At 45.8% G+C, this 25,176-nt stretch overlaps 1 protein-coding gene across 2 annotated transcripts in view; it reads left to right on the forward strand.

The window, feature by feature from the left end:
- CSMD2 (CUB and Sushi multiple domains 2) overlaps positions 1–25,176 on the forward strand; it is a 916,430-nt gene that overhangs the window by 540,460 nt on the left and 350,794 nt on the right. For both annotated transcript variants that reach the window (XM_084814421.1, XM_084814422.1), the window contains exons 9-11: positions 4,001–4,125; positions 13,677–13,798; positions 22,896–22,999. In XM_084814421.1, the coding sequence (XP_084670547.1) occupies positions 4,001–4,125; positions 13,677–13,798; positions 22,896–22,999 (351 nt within the window). The remainder of the gene's footprint in view (positions 1–4,000; positions 4,126–13,676; positions 13,799–22,895; positions 23,000–25,176) is intronic.

Genomic DNA, 25,176 nt, shown 5'->3' on the forward strand with positions numbered 1-25,176 from the left:
GCTGACTTTCCAGATCTAGCCGTGATAGGCTACGTGAATCGTCACGTAGCCTATCAGGGGACTTTTTTTTTTTTTTTAATTTTCGTGTTCGCGGCCGGGCGAGGCGGGAAGCCTCCTCCCCGGCCTGAATTTCGGCCGGGCGAGGCGGGAAGCCTCCTCCCCGGCCTGAATTTCGGCCGGGCGAGGCGGGAAGCCTCCTCCCCGGCCTGAACTTCGGCCAGGCGAGGCGGGAAGCCTCCCCCCCCGGCCTGAACTTCGTGGGGGGAGCAGCGAAGCGCTCCCCCCCACCGCGAAAAAGCTGCGAGAAAAGGTAAGTGACTTTCGTTCACCCCTACTAAAAATGTATTTCCATTTTCACCCCAATCCATCCACCTACTTCTGAAATATGGCCTGGACAGAAAGAAATAATGTTGTCCTGTGAGGGATGTAATGGGGCAGGGAGGAGAGAAGATAACACTTGACAGCCCTAATACTTTTATGATCTGTGGAACATAGGAAGCTGCTTGATGCGGTATCAGACCATCGGTCCATCTTGCCCCAAACTATCTCTGGCAGTAGGGATGCACAAGAATGTCATTCCTATTTGCAGATCATGCAAACATGGCCTGTAGGCAACACCAAATGCAAATGCAAGCACAAACACAATTCCTGGGAAATTTTCCTGCGAAGTGCACACTTTTGAATGCGAATGCAAGTCTCCCTTAAATCCTCATTTTCATGCTTTAGCCTATAGGTGGAAATGCACATTCATTTTTGGTCAGGAAAAACGTGCATTTTTTAAAATGCACGTTTAAAATGTGTATTTTTAAAATTTGTATTTTTGTGTGTGCACTTTTAAAATTGTGCACTTTCAAAAATGCACATTTTTTCCTATTCGAAAAAAAGAGAACGCAATTCAGGAATGCAAACGAGGTGAAATGAGCTTCAAGGAAGAATTCAGAGGACCACAATGAACTTGAACATTGGCTGGGACAACACGCTGCATTCAGACAATGTGATAACCCATGGTAAAACGGCAACCCATGCTTAACCACTGATTGGGTTTGCACAACACACTAACCCACACTCAGTGCTTGAGAGTGGGTTGTTGTTGAACCGTGCGTTAGCATGTTGTATGAACCCAGGACATTTTCTGCAGGTGGCTTGTTAACCATGCAGTGTGGTTTATTTTTCCTTGAACAAGCCGCCTTGAGAACCCATGGTTTGATGTTGGGTTGTTCAGGGTGATTAACAAGCCACACTGTGGAAAATGTCTTCGGTTCAGAGAACATACTAATCCACAGTTCAACACTGAGTGTGGGTTAGCGTGTTGTGTGAACAGCCCCACCGAGTGTGGGTTAAAGTGTTGTGTGAACCCCAGTCATTGTATGTTTGCCCATCCCTAACTGGCAGCAGTTCTCCAAGACTTCAGGCAGGGGTCTTCCCCAGTTCTACCACTGAGTTATGCCCATTGGATCAGGAAACAAGCAAGCTGATTGCTGTGCCAGCAAAGCATGATGTTGCTTATTACTGCCACGAGACCTTGTGTTGATGTTTGGGCAGATTCAACAGTGCAGATATTTCGCATCAAGGTGAAAATGCCCTGTTGAACACTCCAAACTCTGCTCCTGATAGGCTCACCAATAAACCCCACATACCTTGCAGTGGCCTTTGAAATATACCATAAAACAATCATGAGATTTGGGCTGCAATCCTATACCCATTTATTTGGGAGTAAACCCCATTGAATCCACTGGGGCTTACTTCTGAATAGGTATGTGTCAGACTTTACAGGGTTATGGTTTGGGACTTTGTTTCAACTATCCATCTATATAGTTCAGTACTTTGGGAGCATTTAGCTGCCTATTTACCACCTATAGAGGACTAAATACTTTTAAACAAAGTGTACACCTAGGATTGTTTCGTGGATTGCAGTCCAGGTTTTGTACAAACAAGAATTAGTACAGGAAAATCTTTTTTGATCCATTTATCATTTTTATTAGAAATATACTTGCAACATCATATAAAATATATTGTGCGTATAAAACATTGTTATTGTTAAACAGAGCTTTGCTAAAGGTCCTTATTTCTTAACAGCTTAACGGGAAATAGAATTTCTTAACTATTTCTTTTCTTAGACTTCTAGTCTTAATACTTTAAAAAGGAGAGATCTCATTCTAAGTACCAAGTTCCATATTCAATACAGAATGGGCTATTCAGCTAACAGGTATACAGGCCTGGTGAGCTTCTAAGAAGAAGCTCTCACATTCTAAAATCAGCACATAATTTCTGCACCCTTTTTGTGTAGAAATTACCTCATAACTGACATCATCTACAGTCCCATAAATTAGGGCTCACAGTCTTAATTATCTCATTGTTATTAAACATTCTTACAATTTAGAACATACATAAAATTACACATAGACATTTCAGGCTAGATAAGATCAGTTTTGAATTATACTTTTGAGAAGATAACTCTTTACTCAAAATTTGCCAATTAAACTTAAGTCTATAAATTTTTCAAGTCATCTGTATATCAGACTTTTTGATGTGTATACTTTACACAGTATTTTTTGCTCATTGATACGCGAATAATACAGTCTCACACCTCTTTGATACTCACATAAGTTTTTGGCCCAAGTGATAGGCTTTTAAGTCAGCATTTTCTCTTTGGATGCCATCCAGGTCATCTTGACCATTAATGTTATGCCAGTTACTCAGAATTCATTGTGAACCTGCTTGTGTCTCTGTGTTGTCTTCTCTTTAATACAATGTAATACAATACTTCCTATTTACATTTTTGAATTCTTAATTACTCATAATTAATATTTAGCATTTTCATTTCATAATAAGACATCTGATATTGTTTTAAGAGAGGTGGGTTAGCATTTTTTCAATACTCTTCCCAGCATGTCTAATAAAGCAAAGTCCTAAAGTTAGACTTCCTAAAATCTAGGACAACTGTAAGACCACAATAAAAATGTGTGTGTGTGTGTGTGTGCGCGCACGCACGCGCACGCACGCATATAAATAGATAGATAGAGAAATATATAAATTAGAGATGCTAAGGGAGTATTGGGGCAGGGGTGTATGTAGCAATTTGAGATGCTAAGGGAATATCATTTGCACATTAGATTGTCAAAGTCAAGCTTTGTCAAAGTCAAGCTGCAAGTGCATGTTCAAATGTCCATGAAAATGTAATGTGTGAAGGCAATATAAGCAACTTGTTTCTACACAGACTCTGCACTCTAGGAGAAGTAATCAATGTTAGTTCTACATAAAGTAGAATGGGCCTTAACTTAGTCATGACTAAGCTAAGTCCCATTCATTTCAATGGGTCAACTCTATGTAGGACTAAGATTGATACTACCCTAGATTTCTAGTATCAGAGTCTACACTGCATGCTTTATAGGGAAGTTCGATTTTTTTGGTATTACCCCGAGCATCCTCTTGGGCTACTCAGACACCCTGACATCTACAGTAGGTCTTTGTTCTTTTGTAGTCACAATTCAAGGGGCTGATTTAACCTATGAAACTAGGGCTTTGGCCCAATAGCCTTTAGAGAGCAACTGCCTCCTCCTTTGTGTCCTGTTATGGTCTCTGTGTGAGAGCTATCCAGTGTAGCCTTGTAATGATACCATGTATGCATCAGCTTCAGACGGCAAGGATGTAAAGAGAGGTGTCCTCACTCGGTCCACTTCCCCAAAGTATGGAGCTCCCTCTGGCTACAGACCTGCCAAAGTCCAAACTTGTGCACCTTCTGGAAGTGTTGCAACACCTATCAGTAGGGCCTTTCCTTTGGAATTTAGGATTATGTCAGGACAGGTTGGGGGAAATGCCTGTGAATTTCATTAAATAATGTTGTTTTCCTGCTTTTGTTACCCTTACCATAGCCAACAATAAATAGCCAATACAAGGAGTGATCTTCTGATTAAAAATCAGAGCACGTTAATCCGAACCTCTGGTTCTTAGTACTGACCCGCATTCTGAAGCTGAAAGAAAAACCCTTTCTCTCTTCCAGGTTAGGATCCAGCGTCCAGTTCACCTGCAATGAAGGCTACGATTTGCAGGGCTCCAAAAGTATCACCTGTAAGAAGCTGAGTGGCATGATAGCAGCCTGGAGTGACCAAAGGCCAGTGTGTAGAGGTGAGACAAGTAACCGTGCAGTGCTGAACACGCCACATTGGCCAGGAAATTGGCTTCAATTTCCTCCTTCTTTGGGGTTCATTATAAGCAAGGAAAGCGGGGAGAGATGATGCTGTGAACTGTATCAAGGTCACCCTGTAGGGGTCCCTTTTCAAGATAGCAGCCCATAGCCCCCTTGCTGAGAGCCTTCGTTGGCCATTAATTCTGCAACGGCTTCTCCTTGTTCCGCCCGTTGACTCACGCTTCTCAGAATATAAGATGGAGCTTCCTTGGAGAGGTGTGGTCAATGAGCTCCTCCTTCTATTGCTTAACTTGTGCCATTGGCTGGGACAGATATGAGCAAGCCTTGTACATTATATCAATCAATAGGCACTGCATAAAATTTCAGTGCCCAGTATTTTTTGAAAATTCCCATCAGCTTTGTGGGAGCAGCGGCGGGGGTGGTGGTGGTGAGGAAGGTAGGGCATATTGACCTTCAGGGTCCAAACAGATAAGATGTGTGAATTCCCAGGTCCATCACCCTTTGGCAAAACCAAAAGAGGCGGCAGTTTCATTGGCCACTGAATGGCAAAGAGGAGACACTCAGTGGGTTAGGGGTGTTCTTCAGGAAATGTTTTCAAGTGCAACTTGAAATCCCTATGTTGCCATGATGATGCTATGCTTACTGGCTGGTCCTTATGGATCTGCCCAATGCCAACATAATAGGGATACTTCCGATGTCCACTAGCCTGACTTATTTAAGAATAAAATATAGATGTCTCTGCCCCATGAGAAATACTTAAGCTCTTCTGAGTTTGCAGGACAATCGGGGCTCAGTCTGAAAGAAGCTAAAGGAGCTTGTGTCTCAGAGGAGTCCGGAGAGACAGGAGCTGGAATTTGTGGGGGCAGGCCTTTTGGCTCCTGTGTGCCTGCCACAGAATATAAGGATGACCTTGAGGCCCAATAGGGTACATAATACTTTTTGTTTTGTTTTTAACTTCCCTGGATCTCTCCATAATGGGCCTTTTTAAAGTACCATTGCAGGATTTGTGCATTTATGCTCCTTTCTTTTCCCTTGCTGTCTGCTTGGCATTCAGTCTGCCGGGCTTCTGACATCCCTATTAATTCCCTAAAGCTGATGTGGTTGAATTAAATCAACATAAGAGGACATTTTACATAAATATCTGACTCATTAAATGAAATATATAGCAGACTTTCATTTAAAATAAAGGTGAACGTGCCGTATTGTTATGATACTGTTAATCAGACAGACAGACAGACAGACAGACAGATATCTTTATTTTCTTCTTTTGAAAACTTCCCAATGTATATTGTTCTTATCCTCACAACTACCTTTATATTTCCCTTTTAAAAAGCAAACTTTCAAATGCAAAATCCAGGCCTTTTTGACAAATCTATTTATTTGATTTCCACATCACCTGTCTATCAAGAAAATGACACTCAAGGCAGCTTTCAGTCATAATTGTGTTAAGAACGTTTGCAGTCTTCTAGTTACTTGCCCTTGGGAGATCCTCTTTGATGGTCCCCAGATTTCCCCTTTACTGACTCTGCCAATGCTTGCTTTAAGCCTTAAGATGGAACACTGTGAACTTATTTACATATACAGATGTGGCTCTATCCAGCTTTTCCCCCTTGCAGTAATCTGGGATCCCTTTGTGACTGTTGGCACACTACTACGAGGCTGTCAAGAAAGCAGGGGCTGGGCGGAGACCCCAAGTCTCCAAGGTCTTGTCCACTTGATCAGTTAGGTCTATGCATATTGGCCCTGGTAAATTCGCCCCAGCCACCACCACGGAATATACCCCAAACCATTCTATGGCAAAGATGAATAAAGTTCACATATAATAAACTTGTAGGCCTTATTCCCACTGGTGTGGTCGACCCATCTCGGAGTTGTACACCTTTAGACCCCAGGTAAGGGCTCACTTGACTGAATTCTCTCCTACGCAAGAAAATTGCCTCCACATAGGGGTGTACAAAACCCCTACCTTGTGTTCCGGGGGGCGGGGTCCGCAGGGAGGAGGCGATTCATTCCTTCCCCCCCCCCCCGGAATCCTCCGGCGAGGCTCCATGTCCGGAGGATTTCGCGGAGCCGCACTCCAGCTCCGCAGTGCTGGCGATACGGTAATGGTGGCTGCCATTACCATATTCCTTGGAGAAATACAGCTGCGAATGGCATATTGGACACCACTTGCGGTCGTAAAGCCCTGAGTTTAACCTAAATGCAGCCATGTACATAACTATTTAGGTAAAAAAAACAGTGTTTTACGGCCGCAATTGGTGTCCACTGCGCCATTTGTGGCTGTATTTCTCCCAGCGAAACGGTAATGGCGGCTGCCATTACTGTATTGCAAAGGATATGGAGCTGGAGTGCCAGTCTGCGGAGAATTCTCGGGAGGCGGAGGTGAGTGGTGCCATTTCTCCGCAGATTCTGGAGGCCAGATTCTTTGGAATTAATTTGAGTCTGCAGCAGAATTCTCTGCCATCCCTACCTCCACATAGAAAACTAGCGAGATAGAGAGGAGGATTCTAGCTTATTCTTCTTGACATGCTACTTTATACATGCAGGAATTCCTTCCTTCCTTTTGCTAGCATTTATTCATGTGACTCCACCCCTGCAGTTTGAAGGTATACAGACCTCAATCACAGTCTTCTCTGATTTCAGGAAGACACAGAGGGACAGTTCACCCAAACCTCATTGCTCAAAATGACCTGCCCAGAGACCAATTTTTTAAAAAAGATGTGTTTGTGGTTGACTTCCAAGTAACCACCGCTCAGTGGAAGGTTTCTAATATGAGCAGGACTGGATAGGCAATATAGTTGAGAAGGGTGAGACAGGTTCGTTATGTGACAAGAGTGGTCTCTTAAGTAGCATATGACAGAATAGCTCTGGGAAGTTTGCCTCTGGAGGGGCCTTAGCTCAGTGTGATAGAGCACATGCTTTGCATACAAACGGTCCCAGGTTCAATCCCCAGCATCTCCAGGTAGGGCTAGGAAAGAATCCTGCCCGAAACCCTAGGGATGTACAGACTGTGTAAAATCCACCCCGTCTGTGTTTCGCGGATTGTCAAGCGCCTTTCATCCTGTCATCCGCCGACAGATGGATGCATTATTTTTTTCATCATACGGAAAAATACGGAAATAATTACATAAATAATTACATAAGTATATACGTAATTATTTACATAATTTTCCTCAGTACGTAACATTTAGTGTATTGTCCCCCATTCCATTCAATTAGGGATGGGAGAGAATTTCTCCCCGAAACTTCGGGGGGCCGAGTGCCAACACATTCGGTCCTCCGAAGGTTGTTCGGGGAGAAATTCTCCGCCCCCCCGCCCCCCCCCGGGATGGGACTTACCTTTCACTAATGTCCCTCCCAGCGGCGGGTCCCGGCGGCGGTTCGGCAGGTCTTTGTCAGGGGCAGGGGCGGCAGCTGGTCTTTCGACCGGCTGCCGCCACCGCCATTACAAGAAAAGTAAAAAAAAAAACAACGCCCCTGTGATAGGCTACGTAACGATTAACGTAGCCTATCACGGCTAGAGTTGCAAAGTCAGCCATGATAGGCTACGTTAATCGTCACGTAGCCTATCATGGGTGACTTTAAAAAAAAAAAAAAAAGCGCGTATGGCTAATGGCGGCCCCCATAGGGAGCCGCCATTCGCGTTCCTTATTTGGTCCCTGTAGTCTACGTAAAGATTTACGTAGACTACGGCGAAAATAAGGACAACGCAAATAGCATTGCCCTTATTTTCGCCGTAGTCTATGTAAATCTTTACATAGACTACAGGGACCAAATAAGGAACGCAAATGGCGGCTCCCTATGGGGGCCGCCATTTGCGTACGTGCTTTTTTTTTTTTCCCAAAGTCACCCATGATAGGCTACGTGACGATTAACGTAGCCTTTCACAGCTGACTTTGCAGATCTAGCCGTGATAGGCTACGTTAATCATTACATAGCATATCACAGGGGCGTGTTTTTTTTTCTTTTGAAGTTCGTGGCCGGGGAGACGGGGCGCTTCTCCCCGGCCTGAATTTCGGCCGGGCGAGGCGGGAAGCCTCCCCCCCAGCCTGAATTTTGGCCGGGCGAGGAGGGAAGCCTCCCCCCCCGGCCTGAACTTCGGGGGGAGCAGCGAAGTGCCTCCCCCCCACCGCGAAGCAAGCTGCGAGACCAGGTAAGTGACTTTCGTGCATCCCTACATTCAATGTTTCCTCAGCAGAAACGTACGTATTTTTCTATGAATTTATATGCGTAAATCCAGAGAGCTTCGGCTATTGGGCAGTATAGAAAATAAATAAATAAATAAATAAAATAAATAATAAATAATTTTTTGAAAGTAAAAAAATCATCCGAAAGTCCACGGGCTCCACACAGCCTGAGGGGGGAGCTCCGCAGAGGATTCCGCAGGTTGGATTCTTAGAAATCCAAGCTCATTATAATCTATCTCGAATTTCTCCAACATCCCTATGAAACCCTGGAGAGCTTCTGCCAATCAGTGACAGCAGTACTAGGCTAGAAGGACCAATGGTCTGGCTCAGTATAAGGCAGCTTCCTATTTTCTTATGTGTCAAACAAAGTTAGGGTAGAAATTATTTGGGTAGCGGCTTCAGATTTGCACTTCTTCTTTGGTGTGACTTGTGCTTCCACAGTAACATCAGAAGGAAAACCCACATAGGGGTGATGCACAAGTTGTGTTTCACACTGGAAACACACACACTTCATTGCAGGGAAGGATGTCAGCAGTCTGATTAGGACCAAAATTAGAAGGTAGAAACCAGGAGCCACTCATGCTTCATTCTTGTCAGGCCTCAAGACCATAGCAGGTCCTGAACTGGGGGATATCAGGCAAGGATTCAACAGGGTTACCTCTATCCATTGTGGTCAAAGCAGGGGGACTACAAGGGGTCCAGCCAGACCAGCAAGTTAGCTTCTTAAGAATGATAGACCAGAGTGCAGGGCCAGCCCTACTGTAAGGCAGAGTGAAATAGTTACCTCTGGTGGCAGATGCTGGGAATGGGTGTAGCAGCTCCCGTCTTGAGTCCACTAAGCTAGCCTGCTCCCTCAGGTATGGTGGAGGACACTGTCCTGTCACTAATACTGAAATAAGATTTGACTGCTAGTCAAATCGGCTTCTGCATGTGGATGGAAGGGCGGGGGGAGGTGCCATCTTATTCATTGCCTTAGGCAGCAAAATGTTTTAGACTGATCCTCCTTGAGTGTCATGTGACCCCTATAAAATCTGTTGCTAAGATTCTGTTACTAGGGCTCTTCAAACAACACCTCACACAGTCCCGTTCACTGAACGTGGGAGTGGGGTCATGCCCACCAGTCATACCCACCCATGGTGCCCACATGTTTGACATCAGTATCAAGGTGTCTTATGCACTTACAGGCATGAGCTCCTAAGAGCTCCTCCATGCCAGTAGGAAGTCTGATTAATAAAGGATCTTGCTTACATGGAGGAACCCCTGGACACATAAATCTGTATGCACATGCTGGCTCCTGGGTTTCGACAGCCCTCAGGCAAGACACCCTCAATGGGCCCCCTTCCTCAGTGAGACTACCTTCTCACTGCCATTGTCACCAGCTGCTATTGCTCCTCGTCCTCTTTCTCATCGTCGCTACCATTTGCTTGCTTGACAGGCAGAGAGCTGGTGAGTAAGCAGACACTGGCATCTCCTGCTCTACCTCCTCACCACCGCCATTGCCTGGGCCAGAGCAAGAGGCAGGCAAACAAACAGGCTGCAACGGTGGAGAGGAGGGGCAACTCCGGGGGGTGGGGTCTTGTCCATGGCCTCCTACGGGGATGTGGGCCCTTGGCAGGTGCCCCAGCATGCCTATAGGTTCACACTGATTCCAAATGAAGAGTCACCAAGAGCCATCAGCAGCATTGCTGTTGGGTTTAAGCATGTGGCTGGCCAGTGTGGTCTCACTCCTCCCTCACGTATCCCATGAATGCATGATGGGAACTGTTTGAACACTGTATTCCATGCATTAGACAACTTTGGCTTTGCCCCTCCCCCTAGTGTGGCAGGACATCGGTCAGACAGCTCTTTTCCCCCCCATGAACAAATTCCCTGGGTGACACTCAAAGGGCTGTGTGTACGTGTGTGTCTGTCCTCATATACATCACCCATTTTGTTTTGTTTTTCCCTAATTTTTTGAAAGCCCTTTTCACTATTTAGATGTTCCTCTTCCCACATGACATACATTCATCAACTTTTGGCCCTTGCTTTATTCTAGTCTTCCCCAACCTGGATGTGTTGGACCCTAGGGATGTTGGCGAAATGCATTTGGACGGTGGAGTTCGACAATCGTTCCTACGCCCGGCCCCCCAGACTTCATTTCAGTTCCCACTCCAGCGCCCGACTTGATCTGCAGCAAGTCAGGCCAGTCCATGGATTTTCCAGGACTTTTGTGTAATTTTTGGGAAGATTCTGCAATTTGCGCAAATTTCTGAGCAATTTGCACAAACTATTTCTGAATTTGCATAATTTCCACAAATTTTGCCATAATTTGCCCAAATTGTTCAGGAATTTGTGTAAATTGCAGAAGTCCCCCCCCCCCAACATGCACAAATAAGTTATCAGAGTTTGGGGAACAGCCCACAGCTCAGCTTACAGATGCAAAGCCAGTCATACATGCCACGGAACTCAATGAAGCCAAAAAAAGAACCAGATTTCCCACCAAGGGACATCACTAGTTCGACCACAACTCTCATCATCCTCAGCCAGCATGGACATCCTGACTGAAGATGATGAGCTTTGTAGGTAACATCCAGGTTGCGGAAGGCAGCTTTCTATTTTCTTGCTCCTCATATTCTGTCCTTGCTTCTCTCACTCTGCCCCTCTACATTCACTCTGTTCCATCAGCGGTCTACTCACAATGGCCAAGATGTCTTTGTCTATCTCCTATCTCCATCTTGTCATGCTCCCTAATCCATTCCTGGGGGATACCCTGGCTTCTGACATAAGGACATCTCCAGGCCCATAGCCAGTCTAAACTTTATGGGGGAGCTGCCAAAAATGGGGGGGGGGGCAGTTCATCTGGTTTCTTTTCTTTACAAAATCCATGTAAAGTAAATAGGATGATGATGGCAGTGGAGGCTGGTGGCTCTGATTTCGGTGGGGCTGAGAATCCATTCTGGGTTTTAGTCAGAACCAGCCAGAATTCTAAAGGAGCTATTGAAGTTGCTGGACTTATTTTGGGGATAGGGTTCAGCACCTTGGATAGCTCCGTTAGAGTTCTGGCTAGTTCTGACTAAAACCCAGAATGGATTCACAGCCCCATCGAAATCAGAGCCACCAGCCTCTGCTTGATGATGGTGAGGATGGTGGTGATGGTATTAGTGTTATGAGGATAGTTCCAATTTGATTTATACAAGTGAGACCTGCAACAAAATGTTGCAGTATAGAGTGTTCCCGTTCAGGATTCCAGCCAGCCAGCCATGTTCTTTTCCAGTTTACTCCATTCCATTCCCACTTCTCCCGTGTTTTGCCTCTCCCCACCAACAGACACTAACTGTTGTGCAGCCATTCAGCCTGTACAATCCCCATTGGGCTATTTTGGGTGCCCCCCCCCACACACACCTTTACAGCCTTTGTTCCTCAGGGAAAGCCTGTAGCACAGTGGCAGAGCCCCTGCTTTGCAGGCAGAAGGCCCCAGGTTCAGTCCCTGGCATCTCCAGGTAGGGCTGGGGAAAACCCCTTTCTGGAAACCTGTTGAGCTGCTGGCATGCTGGGAGTTGTAGCCCAACGCATCTGGAGGGCACCAGGCTGGGGTAGGCTGATGTAAACAGTAATGGGCTTCATGCATTAGTGGTCTGGCTCATTCAAAGGCAGCTCCTGACATTCCTCCTCAGGCCTAAGGACACTTGAAAGAAATTCCTGCCATGTTTCCTCCCAAACCAAGGTTTGGTGAATCTGAATCCTAGTCTGAAATGAACTCACATCCTAGAAGCTGAGGTGGCCAATTTATCCATGAACCCCATAAAAGGGAGTTATCCTCTTTAAGTGCATTCTCCTCTTCCTGAACCTTTCATCTCAAAACGTTCTGAAGGGCTGCCGTCTCTACTCTACCATCCCAGAATCTGTGGGAAAAGCAGCCTTAATTCAACTGCCTTCTATTAAATATTTATTGCGCTGGGATTTAATTAGCCCTCCAGGCTGAGTGTGGGTGAGGAAAGCTACAGCCCACCTTGCTCACTATGGGGAAGCCATACTCTAAAGCAGGATTATCAGGGCTGCCAAGAGTCTACTTTGCAGCCAAGCCTGGGCCTCTGCTCCCCTGCCTCTCTTTTGTTGTGGTCATTGCTGCAGAAATGGGTTGCATCTTGAGGTGTACGTGCACACAGTCTGTTCCAAAGCTCTTCATCAGTCCTACGAGTGCAAGTTTTACTGCACAATCTGGTGCATTTCCCTGTGCTCTATACACTCCTGGTTATATTTAATGCTTTAAAAAATGTTTTTTCCTGTAAAACAGGGATGGGCAACTTGTAGCCCTCCAGATGTTTTGGCCTACAACTCCCATCATCCCTTGCAAGCATAGTCAATGGCTAAAACATCTGGAGGGCCACAATTTGCCCACCCCTGCTATAAGAAATAGGAATGCTCCTAAGTTTCGAGCCCGCATAGTTATGGAGTTAGAGGTTGTAAATCAGTGGAGAAGAACTGCCCTAAAATTCAGCCACAAAACTTTAGGGTATCTTAATCTTAAAATCAATATATAAATGTTTAGAAATAGTTTGATTTACTTTAATGTCTAACATTTACAGTGCATTCCTCTACATGTCTACTCTAGTTTAGTAGAGTAGAGTTCTAAGTAGAGTAGAGTTCTAAGCCCAGTTGAGTTCAGTGCAGCTTACACTCCCAAGTAAATCAGTATTGGATTGGAGATTAGATGGGGTGAGTAGAAGAAGATCCTCAGCTAAATTCCCCCCGCCCCCAAAGTACACTTTTAGTTTGTTGGTTTTTTTAGGGGATGGATTGCTTTGTCTTTGGGTTTCATGATTAAATATCCCCTGAATTGGTCATGACTCACAGGCCAAGTATTTATAGATCTTTTCTCTTCCCGTTCCTTTGCTTATGTGGTTACTCTATCTGGAGCTTGATGTGTGGGGTCCGAGCTGAATCTGCCTTAGGGCAACATGTTTAGACAAGCTCAAGTCTACACAACCTGTGATCCCACAAAGTCCAGCATCCTAGTATTGGGGTCTGCCAGGTACTTAACTATCCCTTCCTACCCATCCCAGTTACAGAGCCCCAGCAAATGCAGGTCAGTTATTGAGTCCCTGTGGATCTCCATACATGGCTGCAGGGGATACACTTGTCTTGGTGGTTCATATATTCTGTAAATACAGAATAGATAATCTTCAGATGCCTTCCAGTCCATTGGTTTTGTGATTTGGTGACTTGGTTGATGGATAGCAGAAAATGTCTTCCAGCTAATTCCATGCCTGTTCCTTCTTGGTCCTTTAACAAAGGACCATCCCAAGCTATGAATTCCCTCCACACATGCGCCTTCCTGTTTCTTCTTTTTCCCACCCCCACAGCTAGGATGTGTGATACATACCTCCGAGGCCCCAGCGGTGTTATCACATCTCCCAACTATCCTGTCCAGTATGATAACAATGCCTATTGCGTGTGGGTGATAACAGCAGTCAATCCAGCCAAGGTAAGTCTTAATGGATGCATCACTGGGGGGTTGAATGTATGCCCTCTTTGTGGGGAATCTGAGCAGTGGGGCAGACTTTGCAGAGTTGGGGCCACAGCAGCTGTAGGAATTCTGAACTTGGAACAACGGGGTGGTGATCCAAACTGGCTAAATATAGCTACTGGATCAGAGAAGGGTCAATCCAGGAAATGCAATCCAATGCAGTCTTCATGTAATGCAGGGATGATGTACACAGTTTAAGCAGTCCAGCATTTGGCAACAGGGAGGTGGAATGCAACAAGGAATATGGCTTGTAGCATGGAGAGGGAGCAGCACTATGCAGAACAAGCAACGAGGATTTATATTTGGTGTTCAGCCAGTCTGCTCATGTTTCACCTGTGGAAGCATTTGTAGAACATACTGGCAATGAGAGTGGAGGTCATAAACAGTGTATTGAAAAAGGTGTGTGTAAGCAAATCTTTGCTTTCTTAGATACTAAAATAGCTCAGAAGGCTTCTGCTTACCAACATAACCATCGGCACCACAGTTCTTCCAGAGCAAAATGTTGAGCTGGATTTGGAGTTTCATGCTTAGGCTAAATATTTTGAGGAATTCCAAAAGAATTTTGGTAAGATTAAGAAACTTTATCAGAAGGCTTTCACACACCCAGGGAAATAATCTTTTCCTTCCTGCTATTGTACCTCCCCATCACTCACTACTTAAGTTACAAGTGTGAAATCCATTATATTTAAAGTTGGCTACTCCTGGGTGCTGGCTACATCTCCTTTGCCATATCTGTGTTCCTTCCTTTTTCCATCACTCCGAATTCCATATATTCATCTACCACCACCTGCATTTTCCTCCTTCACCTACTCCCATCTCCATGCCTTGACCTAATATCTAGCACAGAGATGCCCTTTCCAACAACTGTCAGATTCCTGGGAATCTTGGCTTTCATTTCAGAGAAAATAAGAAGTTTCTGACCCTTATGGCCATGGAGATATGCTTGATAACTTTTGGATTGCTTTGTTGTGGTGGAATTTATTTTTATTATTTTATTTGTAGTGTTGCAACCCACCCAAATGAATAAATAAATAGAATATTTAGGTGGTGCCTCCTGAAATTTAGAAACTGGAGGAAAGGGGCCGTTTATGAATTCCTATGACTGGAGGCAATGGGGTTTCCTTGCCCTATATAGCTCCTTGCCCTTCTCTGTCTCTAGCAAAAAGGAGACTCATTTATGCAAATCCAGTAAAGTAAATGCAGAATACACTGTGCAACTTCGGAAAAAATATGCAGACTGGCAAAGCAAGTGGACACATTGCAGAATTTGCCTTTTCTTTGCACTGAATTTGGATTTCCAAATTTGAATTACAATGAGTTGACACAGCCCTGACTGTGTTGCCTCTACCTGTATTTATTTACTCATTGCTGCATTTAGCACATTGCATTAAAAATATTTGACCAGTGGGAGGACCATTGCTCAGTGGTAGAGCTCATGCTTTGCATGCAGGAGGTCTCAGGTTCAGTCCCCAGCATCCCCACATACAGCTGGGAAAGACTCCTGTCTGAAACCCTGGAGAGCCACCTCTGACTGAGCTAGATGCAACCATGGTCTGACTATAAGGCAGTGTCCTGTAGACCAAGGCTAACAGTAGAGGATTGACTGGAGTGGGGCTTTAAGGAATGGTTGGAATGTCCCTGTGGTCTTGATGGAAGAAGACACAAACAACATCTTTCCTTCTGTAGCTCCTCCACTTCCCTTGAAACAGCAAACAACAGAGCCGCAAGGGGCAGCCACCGCTCCCTGTTTATGGCGTACATGAAGGGTAGAGGGGCTGTTAAGGCCTGGAGGAGAAAAAGCAGGGCAGTCGGCTGACCCAGACATATAAAGAGACATCTGAATTCCTCTACGGGACAAACACAACCAGCAGCCACACTTACAATATATCTTTTGCTCACACCATGTCAAATTACAGGTGGAGCAGTGAATGTGTGAATGATTCCTTTGTGTATAAATCTTCTGCACCCTCAGAACCCGTTGAGTGAAGGCACAACCTCCCTTGGCCATCTGTTTTGCCAATTCTGGTGGAGTGGCTACAGAATGAAAGATTCAGCATTTTGTCTCCAATTCTGGTGTGAGTATATGTGTGTGTGAGAGAGAGAGACTGAGAGAGAGAGAGACAGAGAGAGACAGAGAGAGAGAGAGATCATCTCAGCATTTCCAGGCCCCATTTTGTTCTGAGGGTATTGTAGCTAGGGATGGCGGAGAATTTCTCCCCGAAACTTCGGGGGGCCGAGCGCCAACGTGTTCGGCCCCCCGAACAAGTTTCGGGGAGAAATTCTCCGCACCCCCCCGCCCCCCGCACCCCCCCCCCGGGACGGGACTTACCTTTGCCGAATGTCCCTCCCGGCGGCGGGTCCAGCCGGCGGTTCGGCGGGTGTTCGTGCGGGGCGGGAGCGGCAGCCGGTCTTTTGACCGGCTGCCGCCGCCGCCATTCCAATCAAAGAAAAAAAAAAACGCCCCCGTGATAGGCTACGTGACGATTAACGTAGCCTATCACGGCTAGATTTGCAAAGTCAGCCGTGATAGGCTACGTAAATCGTCACGTAGCCTATCACGGGTGACTTAAAAAAAAAAAAAAAAAGCGCATACAGATAATGGCGGCCTCCATAGGGAGCCGCCATTCCCGTTCCTTATTTGGTCGCTGTAGTCTACGTAAAGATTTACGTAGACTACGGCGAAAATAAGGGCAACGCTATTTGCGTTGCCCTTATTTTCGCCGTAGTCTACGTATTATTATTATTATTATTATTATTATTTATTTCATTTCTATACCGCCCAATAGCCGAAGCTCTCTGGGCGGTTCACAAAAATTAAAACCAAACAACACACAATAGAACAATTTAAAATATATAGAACATTAAAACCACAATATAACAATACAACCACAATACAACCTAGCAGCAGTACAGGAGTTTAAAATACAGATTTAAAACAGCAAAGATAAAAATTTAGAAAGCTAAAATGCCTGGGAAAATAAAAAGGTCTTCACCTGGCGCTGAAAAGAGTACAATGTAGGCGCCAGGCGAACCTCACTAGGGAGCTCATTCCAGAGCCGGGGTGCCACAACAGAAAAAGCCCTCCTCCTAGTAGCCACCCGCCTCACTTCCTTTGGCAGGGGCTCACGGAGAAGGGCCGCTGACGATGATCTTAAGGTCCGGGCAGGCACATATGGGAGGAGGCGATCCTTCAGGTAACCTGGCCCCAAGCCGTTAAGGGCTTTGAATGTTAACACCAGCATTTTGAATCGGGCCCGGAAATGGACTGGCAGCCAGTGCAGCTGGAAAAGTACTGGCGTAATATGAGCTCGCAGGCCAGTCCCTGTTAACAATCTTGCTGCCCTATTTTGGACCAGCTGAAGTTTCCGGACCGTTTTCAAAGGCAGCCCCACGTATAACGCATTGCAGTAATCCAGACGAGAAGTTATCAGAGCATGGATAACTGTAGCTAGGCTATCTCTGTCCAGATAAGGGCGTAGTTGGTATACCAGCCTAAGCTGATAAAAAGTGCTCCGTGCCACTGAGTTCCCCTGTGCCTCAAGTGACAGTTCTGGATCCAAGAGCACCCCCAAACTACGAACCTGATCCTTTAGGGGGAGTGCAACCCCCTACAGAACAGGTTGAATATCACCTAGCCGGGCAGACGAACCACCCACTAACAGTACCTCCGTCTTGTCTGGATTGAGTTTCAGTTTATTAGCCCTCATCCAGTCCATTACCGTGCCCAGGCACTGGTTCAGAACAGCCACTGCCTCACCTGGTTTTGATGAGAAAGAGAGGTAGAGCTGGGTGTCATCCGCATATTGATGGCACCTCAGCCCACACCTCCGGATAACCTCCCCCAGCGGTTTCATGTAGATGTTAAACAGCATGGGGGATAAAATAGAGCCCTGTGGAACCCCATGGCACAATTGCCATGGCACAGAGCAATAATCCCCCAGCACCACCTTCTGGAATCAGCCATCCAAGTAGGAGCAGAACCACTGTAGTGCAGTGCCTCCAACTCCCAACCCAGACAACCTATCCAGAAGGATACCATGGTCGATGGTATCGAAAGCCGCTGAGAGGTCCAGGAGAATCAACAGGGTCGCACTCCCCCTGTCCCTCTCCCGGCAGAGGTCATCCCACAGGGCGACCAAGGCAGTTTCCGTTCCAAAACCAGGCCTGAAGCCCGATTGAAATGGATCTAGATAATCCGTTTCATTCAAGAGTGCCTGGAGCTGTCCTACAACCACCCGCTCAAGCACCTTGCCCACGAAGGGGATGTTGGCCACTGGCCTATAATTGTTAACATCCTCTGGGTCCAGGTTAGGCTTTTTCAGGAGTGGCCTAATTACCGCCTCTTTTAAAGCAGCAGGCACCACTCCCTCTGTCAAGGAGGAATTTACAACCTCCTGGACCCAGCCGGACAACCCCTCCTTGTTTGATTTAATAAGCCATGAAGGGCAAGGGTCAAGCACACAAGTGGTCGATCGGACTTGGCCAAGCACCTTGTCCGCATCCTCAGGCCTCAGTAACTGAAAGTCATCCAATAAAACTGGACCAGACGGTGCTCTGAACGCCTCTACCAATGGAACTGCATTAATGGTGGTCTCCAATTCATGACGAATCTAAGCGACTTTATCCTCAAAGTGCCGCGCAAACTTGTCACAGCGTGCTACCGAGGTTTACGGTAGACTACAGCGACCAAATAAGGAACGCGAATGGCGGCTCCCTATGGGGGCCGCCATTAGCGTACACGCTTTTTTTTTTAAAGTCACCCGTGATAGGCTATGTGACGATTAACGTAGCCTATCACAGCTGACTTTGCAGATCTAGCCGTGATAGGCTACGTTAATCGTCACGTAGCCTATCACGGGGGCGTTTTTTTTAAAAAAACAACAACAATGGAGTTCGCGGCCGGGCGAGGCGGGAAGCCTCCTCCCCGGCCTGAACTTCGCGGGGGGAGCAGCGAAGCGCCTCCCCCCCACCGCGAACAAGCTTCGACGACAGGTAAGTGACTTTCGTCCACCCCTAATTGTAGCCTGCTCTTGTCCCCCAATAGGTTCCACAGTTGCCACTACGACTAACAGAAATGGCTATTTCTTTATTTGCAAAGTGCCTATTAATGCTAGGTGCTGTACAAACAAATAAACATTACTCAGAGAGGCTATCAGGCTTACAGTCTAAACACAGAGATGTGACACATTTCAGAGGAAAGGGAGGGAAGAAGGAAATGGAGAGAAGGCAGCCTAAATAAGGGTCAAAACATGTCAAGGGAAGGGTCTCTTTCTTCCTCCACCCCAAGCAAAGCGGGTGGGTCCGTGGGTGCTCCTGGAGTCCAAGGGGGAAGGGGATCAGTGGTAGTTGCGCCAGGCAGCTGGATGAATAGGCCCCCCTCCTTCTCTTTCTGGCATGTGGGACTATGCTCCTGCAATGAAGATGGAGGGATAGAATCAGAAAATGCGGAACTCTATTGCTGGGACTGTTTTGCTGCCCAGACACCCAGCAGCAGCATGGGAAACTGTACTCCTGATGTATTCCAAGGCCCTCACCTCGTCCTCACTGTCCTTGTTTCTGTGAATTAGATGACTGGTCCAAGCTGTCAGTGATGGATTTTGAAAAAGTGCTGCTGAGCCCAGTTGTTATCACTGAGCATGTTGCTATTAGTGAGAGATGTTGTTGCACCACTGAAGTCTGATGTTTTTCCCAGTGTTTAAATGGCTGAGGATGTTCCTTGCAGTCCCATGGGCTCCTCTCCTTAGACAGATGAGGAAGGGGGAGAGAGAGAGAGAGAGAGAGAGAGAGAGAGAAGAAGGTGGAAAACAAATCAATTCCTTTAGCATTTGACTGCTGTCAACAGAACAGAGACTGCAGAAACATATAGCTGGAAGACATCACTGTGTGAAGAAAGCAGACTGTGTATGTAGGGGGTGGCTGGGTATGGATGGAGAGAAATTATCCATATCAGGATAGTTCAGAATCCTTTTCATCTGATAGGTGAGTACTGGACAAAAAAGCAAATGCTAGAGATATGAACCCTAATCTTACTCTGTCTCTCTCTCTCAGTCACACACACACACACACACACATGAACAGTAGATGCGTTCCTCATAATAACCCAGAAGTAGAACACCTGGTTTGCACGCAGAGGGTCCCAGGTTCAATTCCCAGCATCTCTCTCCAGGTAAAGACCTTCAGCTGGTGCTATGAATGGCTGAGAAATTCATTTCAGTTCATTTATGGCCAGAATTTGCCCAATTCACACCTCCCGGAACTGAAAGCAGACCTGAATGCAATCTGCGATCTGATGTCCATTTCTGAGCTTACAATGAGACTCGTTCAACAATGACGAGATGTGATCAGAAATGCATACGTTTTAAAAACGCGTATGAAAAGTACGGACATTTGAAAATGTGCACAAACACACCTTAGCCAATGGGAGAAAAATGGCAACTTCTTGAAAGTGCACAATTGATGTGTACATTTGGAAAAATGTGCATGAAAATACACACAGATTTTTATGCAGCACCCCCACCCCCAAAGCTCACGATCCAGTACAGACATGAGGCAGATCAGTCTTTGAGCTGGAATTCAGAGAACCTTGCCGAGCTGAAGTTTTGCTGAGTCGCACAAGTGTAACTCATGCCGAGACATCCTTCTCTCCATCAGAGGTCTCAGAGAGCCACTGCCACTGAGAATAGACAACACTGGGCTAGAGAGTCCTATCATCAGATTCCATGTAAGGAGCTTCATATGCTCATACACTAGCAAATTTCGTGGCCCTAGAATAGGGGCTGGCAACTTCTGGAACTCCAGGTGTTTTGGCCTACAACTTCCATCAGGCCTAACCAGCATAGGCAATGGTGCGGGTTCATGGAAGTTGTAAGGCAAAAAACTGGAGGGCCACAAGCTGTCCACTCCATCCCTATCCATAGAGAAGCCTTCCCCAAACGAGTGCCCTTTGGATGTGTTGGACTGCAACTCCCACAATCCCCAACCAGCATGGCCAGTGGCTGAGGACTGCGGAAGTTGTAGTCCAACACATCCGGAGGGCACCAAGTTGGGAAAGGCTGGCATAGAGGATAATGGCATGTGGGAATTTGCCTAGGTATGAAAGCTCTACAATGCACACCTGCATAAAAAAAGATCGGCTAGGCTGAAATCAAGTGGAGGCTGGTGGCTTCGATTTTGGTGGGGCTATGCTTCCATTCGTGGTTTCAGACAGAACCAGCCAGAATTCTAAAGGAGCTATCCAAGGTACTGAACCTATTTTGGGGGTAGGACTAGGCACTTTGAATAACTCCTTTAGAGTTCTGGCTGGTTCTGACTAAAACCCAGAATGGAAACACATCCCCACCAAAACTGGAACCACCAGCCTTCACTGCAGAAATCCTACCCCATGATACCTGTTGACCAATTTAAAGTAACGCGACCAATGGAATGTCTGTCTACAAGCCTATCAGAGTTGGTTGTTGGGCCCATCTAAAATCTCACAGCAGATTTCAGTAGTGTATTCCTTGCTTTTTCCTAGTTGGTTTCTGTGACTTTTAAAAAGTTGTGCTTTATGTCCCGTGTTTATATTTGCCAGGGGATTTCTTGTTATTTAATGACTGATTAAATAATTTTCAATTTTTAACTAAAAGCAAAACTAGAGCAAGGAGGAGGGCGGAAGTGAGGGTGGGGAGGAAAGAAAGAAGGAATACATAAATAATTATTGGACTCCAGAAGCTTGTTTCTCTGCAACAAGGTTATGGACTACAGTGTACTAAAATGTAATTAGCTATTTAATTAGGGTCAGACTTGTTAAAATGCAGTTTACTTGAAAGGCTGCCTTAACTAATGATGTGTGTCACTTGACAACCCTTTGTTCTTTGTATTAATTACATTATTTCATCATTACATGGTTTTTAATAATATTTTTAGCACAGATTAGTACTTGGTAGAGGTGACTCTCAGATTTTTTTTTTCATCTTAGGAGAAAAATTAGTAAAAGGGCTTTGATAAAGATTCATGACTCTAGCCCTGTTCATGTGTTCTGTGTGGGCACTAAACACATGGGGGAGGGGAGAGGGGGACTGCACCCACTACTAGCCATACCCCTTGTATGTTGATATGGGTGCCAGCAATGCCCAGGTGTTTAGCACCAGCGAAAAGAGGTCATCATGCAATATTAGAGGGAGTAATCGCACCCTTTCTTCAAGTTGCTCAGAGCAGCAGATATCCTCACAGCAACCCTTGTGAGGTAGGTTAGGCTGACTGGCCCATGGTCGCCCAGTGACTGAGGATTTGAACCTAGGACTAGCCAGTCCTAGTCTGATCCTCCAATTGCAGACAATATGAGATTACATGCGTAGCTTGAATATAGTTTGAGGAAAATCTATGAAGTTGGCTCCCTGAAGAGTAATTACAGATAATTACTTGTATAGGACAGATTCAGGACAGGTAAAAGGAAGTACTTGTTCACCCAGTGAATAATTAAACTCTGGAATTCACCTCCACAGGATGTAGCGATGGCCACCAATTTGGATGGCTTTAAAAGGAGATTCAACAAATGCCTGGAGGAGAAGGCTATCAATGACTACTAGTCCTGATGGGTCTATGCTAGCTAGCACCAGTATCACAGGCAGTATGCCTATGTACACTAGTTGCTGCTGGGAAGATGAGTGGGAGAATGCTGTTGCATTGATGTCCTGCTTGTGGGTTTCCCGTGAGCAGCTGGTTGCCCATTGTGTGGACAGAATGCTGGACAAGATGGACCCTTGGTCTGATCCAGCATGGCTCTTCTTATGTTCTTATTTCTTACGGACCATTATCCCATGTGTTCATTGTCATAATAACCTTATAAGGTGAGACATACTGTAAGAATGCATATTTCCTGAGGCCCATCCATCTAGCTTTATGGCTCAATAGGGATTTGAACCTGGATATCTTGCATCCAAGCTCAGTGCTCTGGGTACTAGTACACAGTTGCTCTCTTTCTCTCTCACACACACACGGTGGGTTTTCTTCTCTGTGAAACTGGTGCTTCCTCAACATTTCAGTCATTCATACTAACAATACATGTCTTTGATAGGTCATCAAGCTCAACTTTGAAGAATTTGACTTGGAGAGAGGATATGACACACTAACCGTGGGGGATGGAGGTCACGTTGAAGACCAGAAGAGCGTGCTCTATGTGTAAGTAGGCTTTTCTTCATATGATTCTGTGTGGGTTGTGCCAGTGTGTGTACGTCTTGATGACTGTGGGCAGTTTGGACTTCTTGGCAGAATGCATACGCTTACTTTAGTGTGCTGAATAATTTGCTGGAGTGGCTTGGCATAAGGAAGGGATGGAGCGTGGTTGGAATGGCCATTCTGTTGAAAGGGAGTCACTGGGATCATAGATATGTGGAAAAGCTCTTAGGCAGATAGTAAATGATAGCGGACCTCAATTAAACAACCCATCCCCTTCAGCAGTAAGTTACTTCTTCTCTGGGGCTGTTAGAAAGGTATACATAATTGGGAGCTGCCTCAGTGACCCAGTACCAGAACTAGGGATGTGCGAACCTACCCCCGTCTGGGTTCTCCAGGCACCCGCCCAGCCCCTGCCCCCACTCACTGATCCCCAGACCACGCTTAAGCCCCTGCTGTGCTCAGTGAGCAGCCTGCACTCACCCCAGCGGCCTTGTTGAGCACCACAGTCACCATTTAAAAAGAAAAAAATGTCAATCCCAAAAATGCACATATTTGCATGTGCATGAAAATGTGCATTTTGCACATGTGCATATTTGTGTATGTGCAAAATGTGCATTTTGTAAATGTGCATATTTACGTCTGCTCAAAAATGCATGCTTTCACAAAAATGTGCATTTCATGCATACACACATATGCATATTCGCAAAATGCACATTTTTCCATACACGGATGTGAGCATTCACAGAAATGTGCATTTTCACACATACGCAAATATGCACATTTTTGCGACCACCATTTTATGTTTCAAAAATGGCGACTGTGGAGCTTGATGAGGCCACCGGGGTGAGTGCGCATCATTTGCCGAGTGGGAACAGGGGCTCAGCGAGCAGGGCTCGGGGCGGGGGGGGGAATTCCGCCAGATTCCCAGATGGAATAAGGCACCCACGCCATCCCTAACCTTAACCATTTCCCTGAAACTGTTGAGTGTGTGGTGTTGTAGCTCTCTCTCCCTGGGGACCAACAACAATGAATCCAGGTGGCTGCCAGTTCTATGTCACCTTTTACTTTCCAGTAGATTGAGCTCTATGTTTCCTTAATACACAGTGTTAAAATGGGTGCCATCAGGAAATAGTCACAACAGTGACCCTGGATATGTAGTTTGGGTTGAGGGAACCAAGAAAAACTGGGGAAATGTTGGCTGCCATTTACATCGTTGTTGGTATACAACTGGTACAGGGTTTTTTTAAAAGGAAGTGTGCCTATTTATTTATAGGTCAAATTCCTAGGCTGCCTTTGTTTTCTACACAGCATCCAAGATAACTTAAAAATGATTGTGTATGTGTGTGTTTTTTAAAAAAAACCTGTCATACAACAAGGAAATGTTCTATTTTAAATATGACAAACCACCCTATGAGGATGGTTGCCAATGAGACGCTCCTCAGACTGATTTTTCATATTTATTCTGGTCATGAGGTATGTATGACTGGAGCCTTCTAGAAACAGAAGTGTTCAATATGCTATTCAACATGATAAAAAAAAAATCGGAGCACCTTCTTTCTATTCCCAGCAACATCAGTGGTCCTCCTGAGTCTTCTGTCTCATCTCCCAATCCCTGTGCTGGGACCTAAAGGAAGTCCTGCCTATGACTCGGCAATATTTCCGGTCATGTTCTTGTCCAATTTTCCTTCTTTGTTTGTAATTCAGTGATGGAGAGATCTATCTCATTCTAATTCCTTCCAGTGTCATGTTCCTGCTTTGTTTGAATGTCTGAATCAGGGCTTGTTCTCATGACCACCTTATTATTTGGTGACTCCAAGGGGGACAGTGAGACTCTTCTGCCTGTCTTCAGCTCCCAGCCCCTGGCAGAGAGTCTGTGTGCATTGTTCACCACTCTACTACATGCACATAATGGCAAACCTGTGAATTGGCAGGAAAGGAAAGGTTCCTCCTGTGCAAGCACCGAGTCACTGCTGAGTCCTAGAGGGACGCCACTTTCGCTGGTGTTTTCATGGCAGACTATAGCGGGGTGGTTTGCCATTGCCTTCCCCAGTCATGACTACCTTTCCCCCAGCAAGCTGGGTACTCATTTTACCGACCTCGGAAGGATGGAGGGCTGAGTCCATCTGATACGGCAGCTGCGCCCCTTCCTTCCCGACCATCTGCTCCTATCGGTAGTACAT

Source organism: Heloderma suspectum, chromosome 10 (genome assembly GCF_057233095.1).
Source record: "Heloderma suspectum isolate Gila_16-S chromosome 10, 16-S_ref, whole genome shotgun sequence".
NCBI lineage: Eukaryota > Metazoa > Chordata > Lepidosauria > Squamata > Helodermatidae > Heloderma > Heloderma suspectum.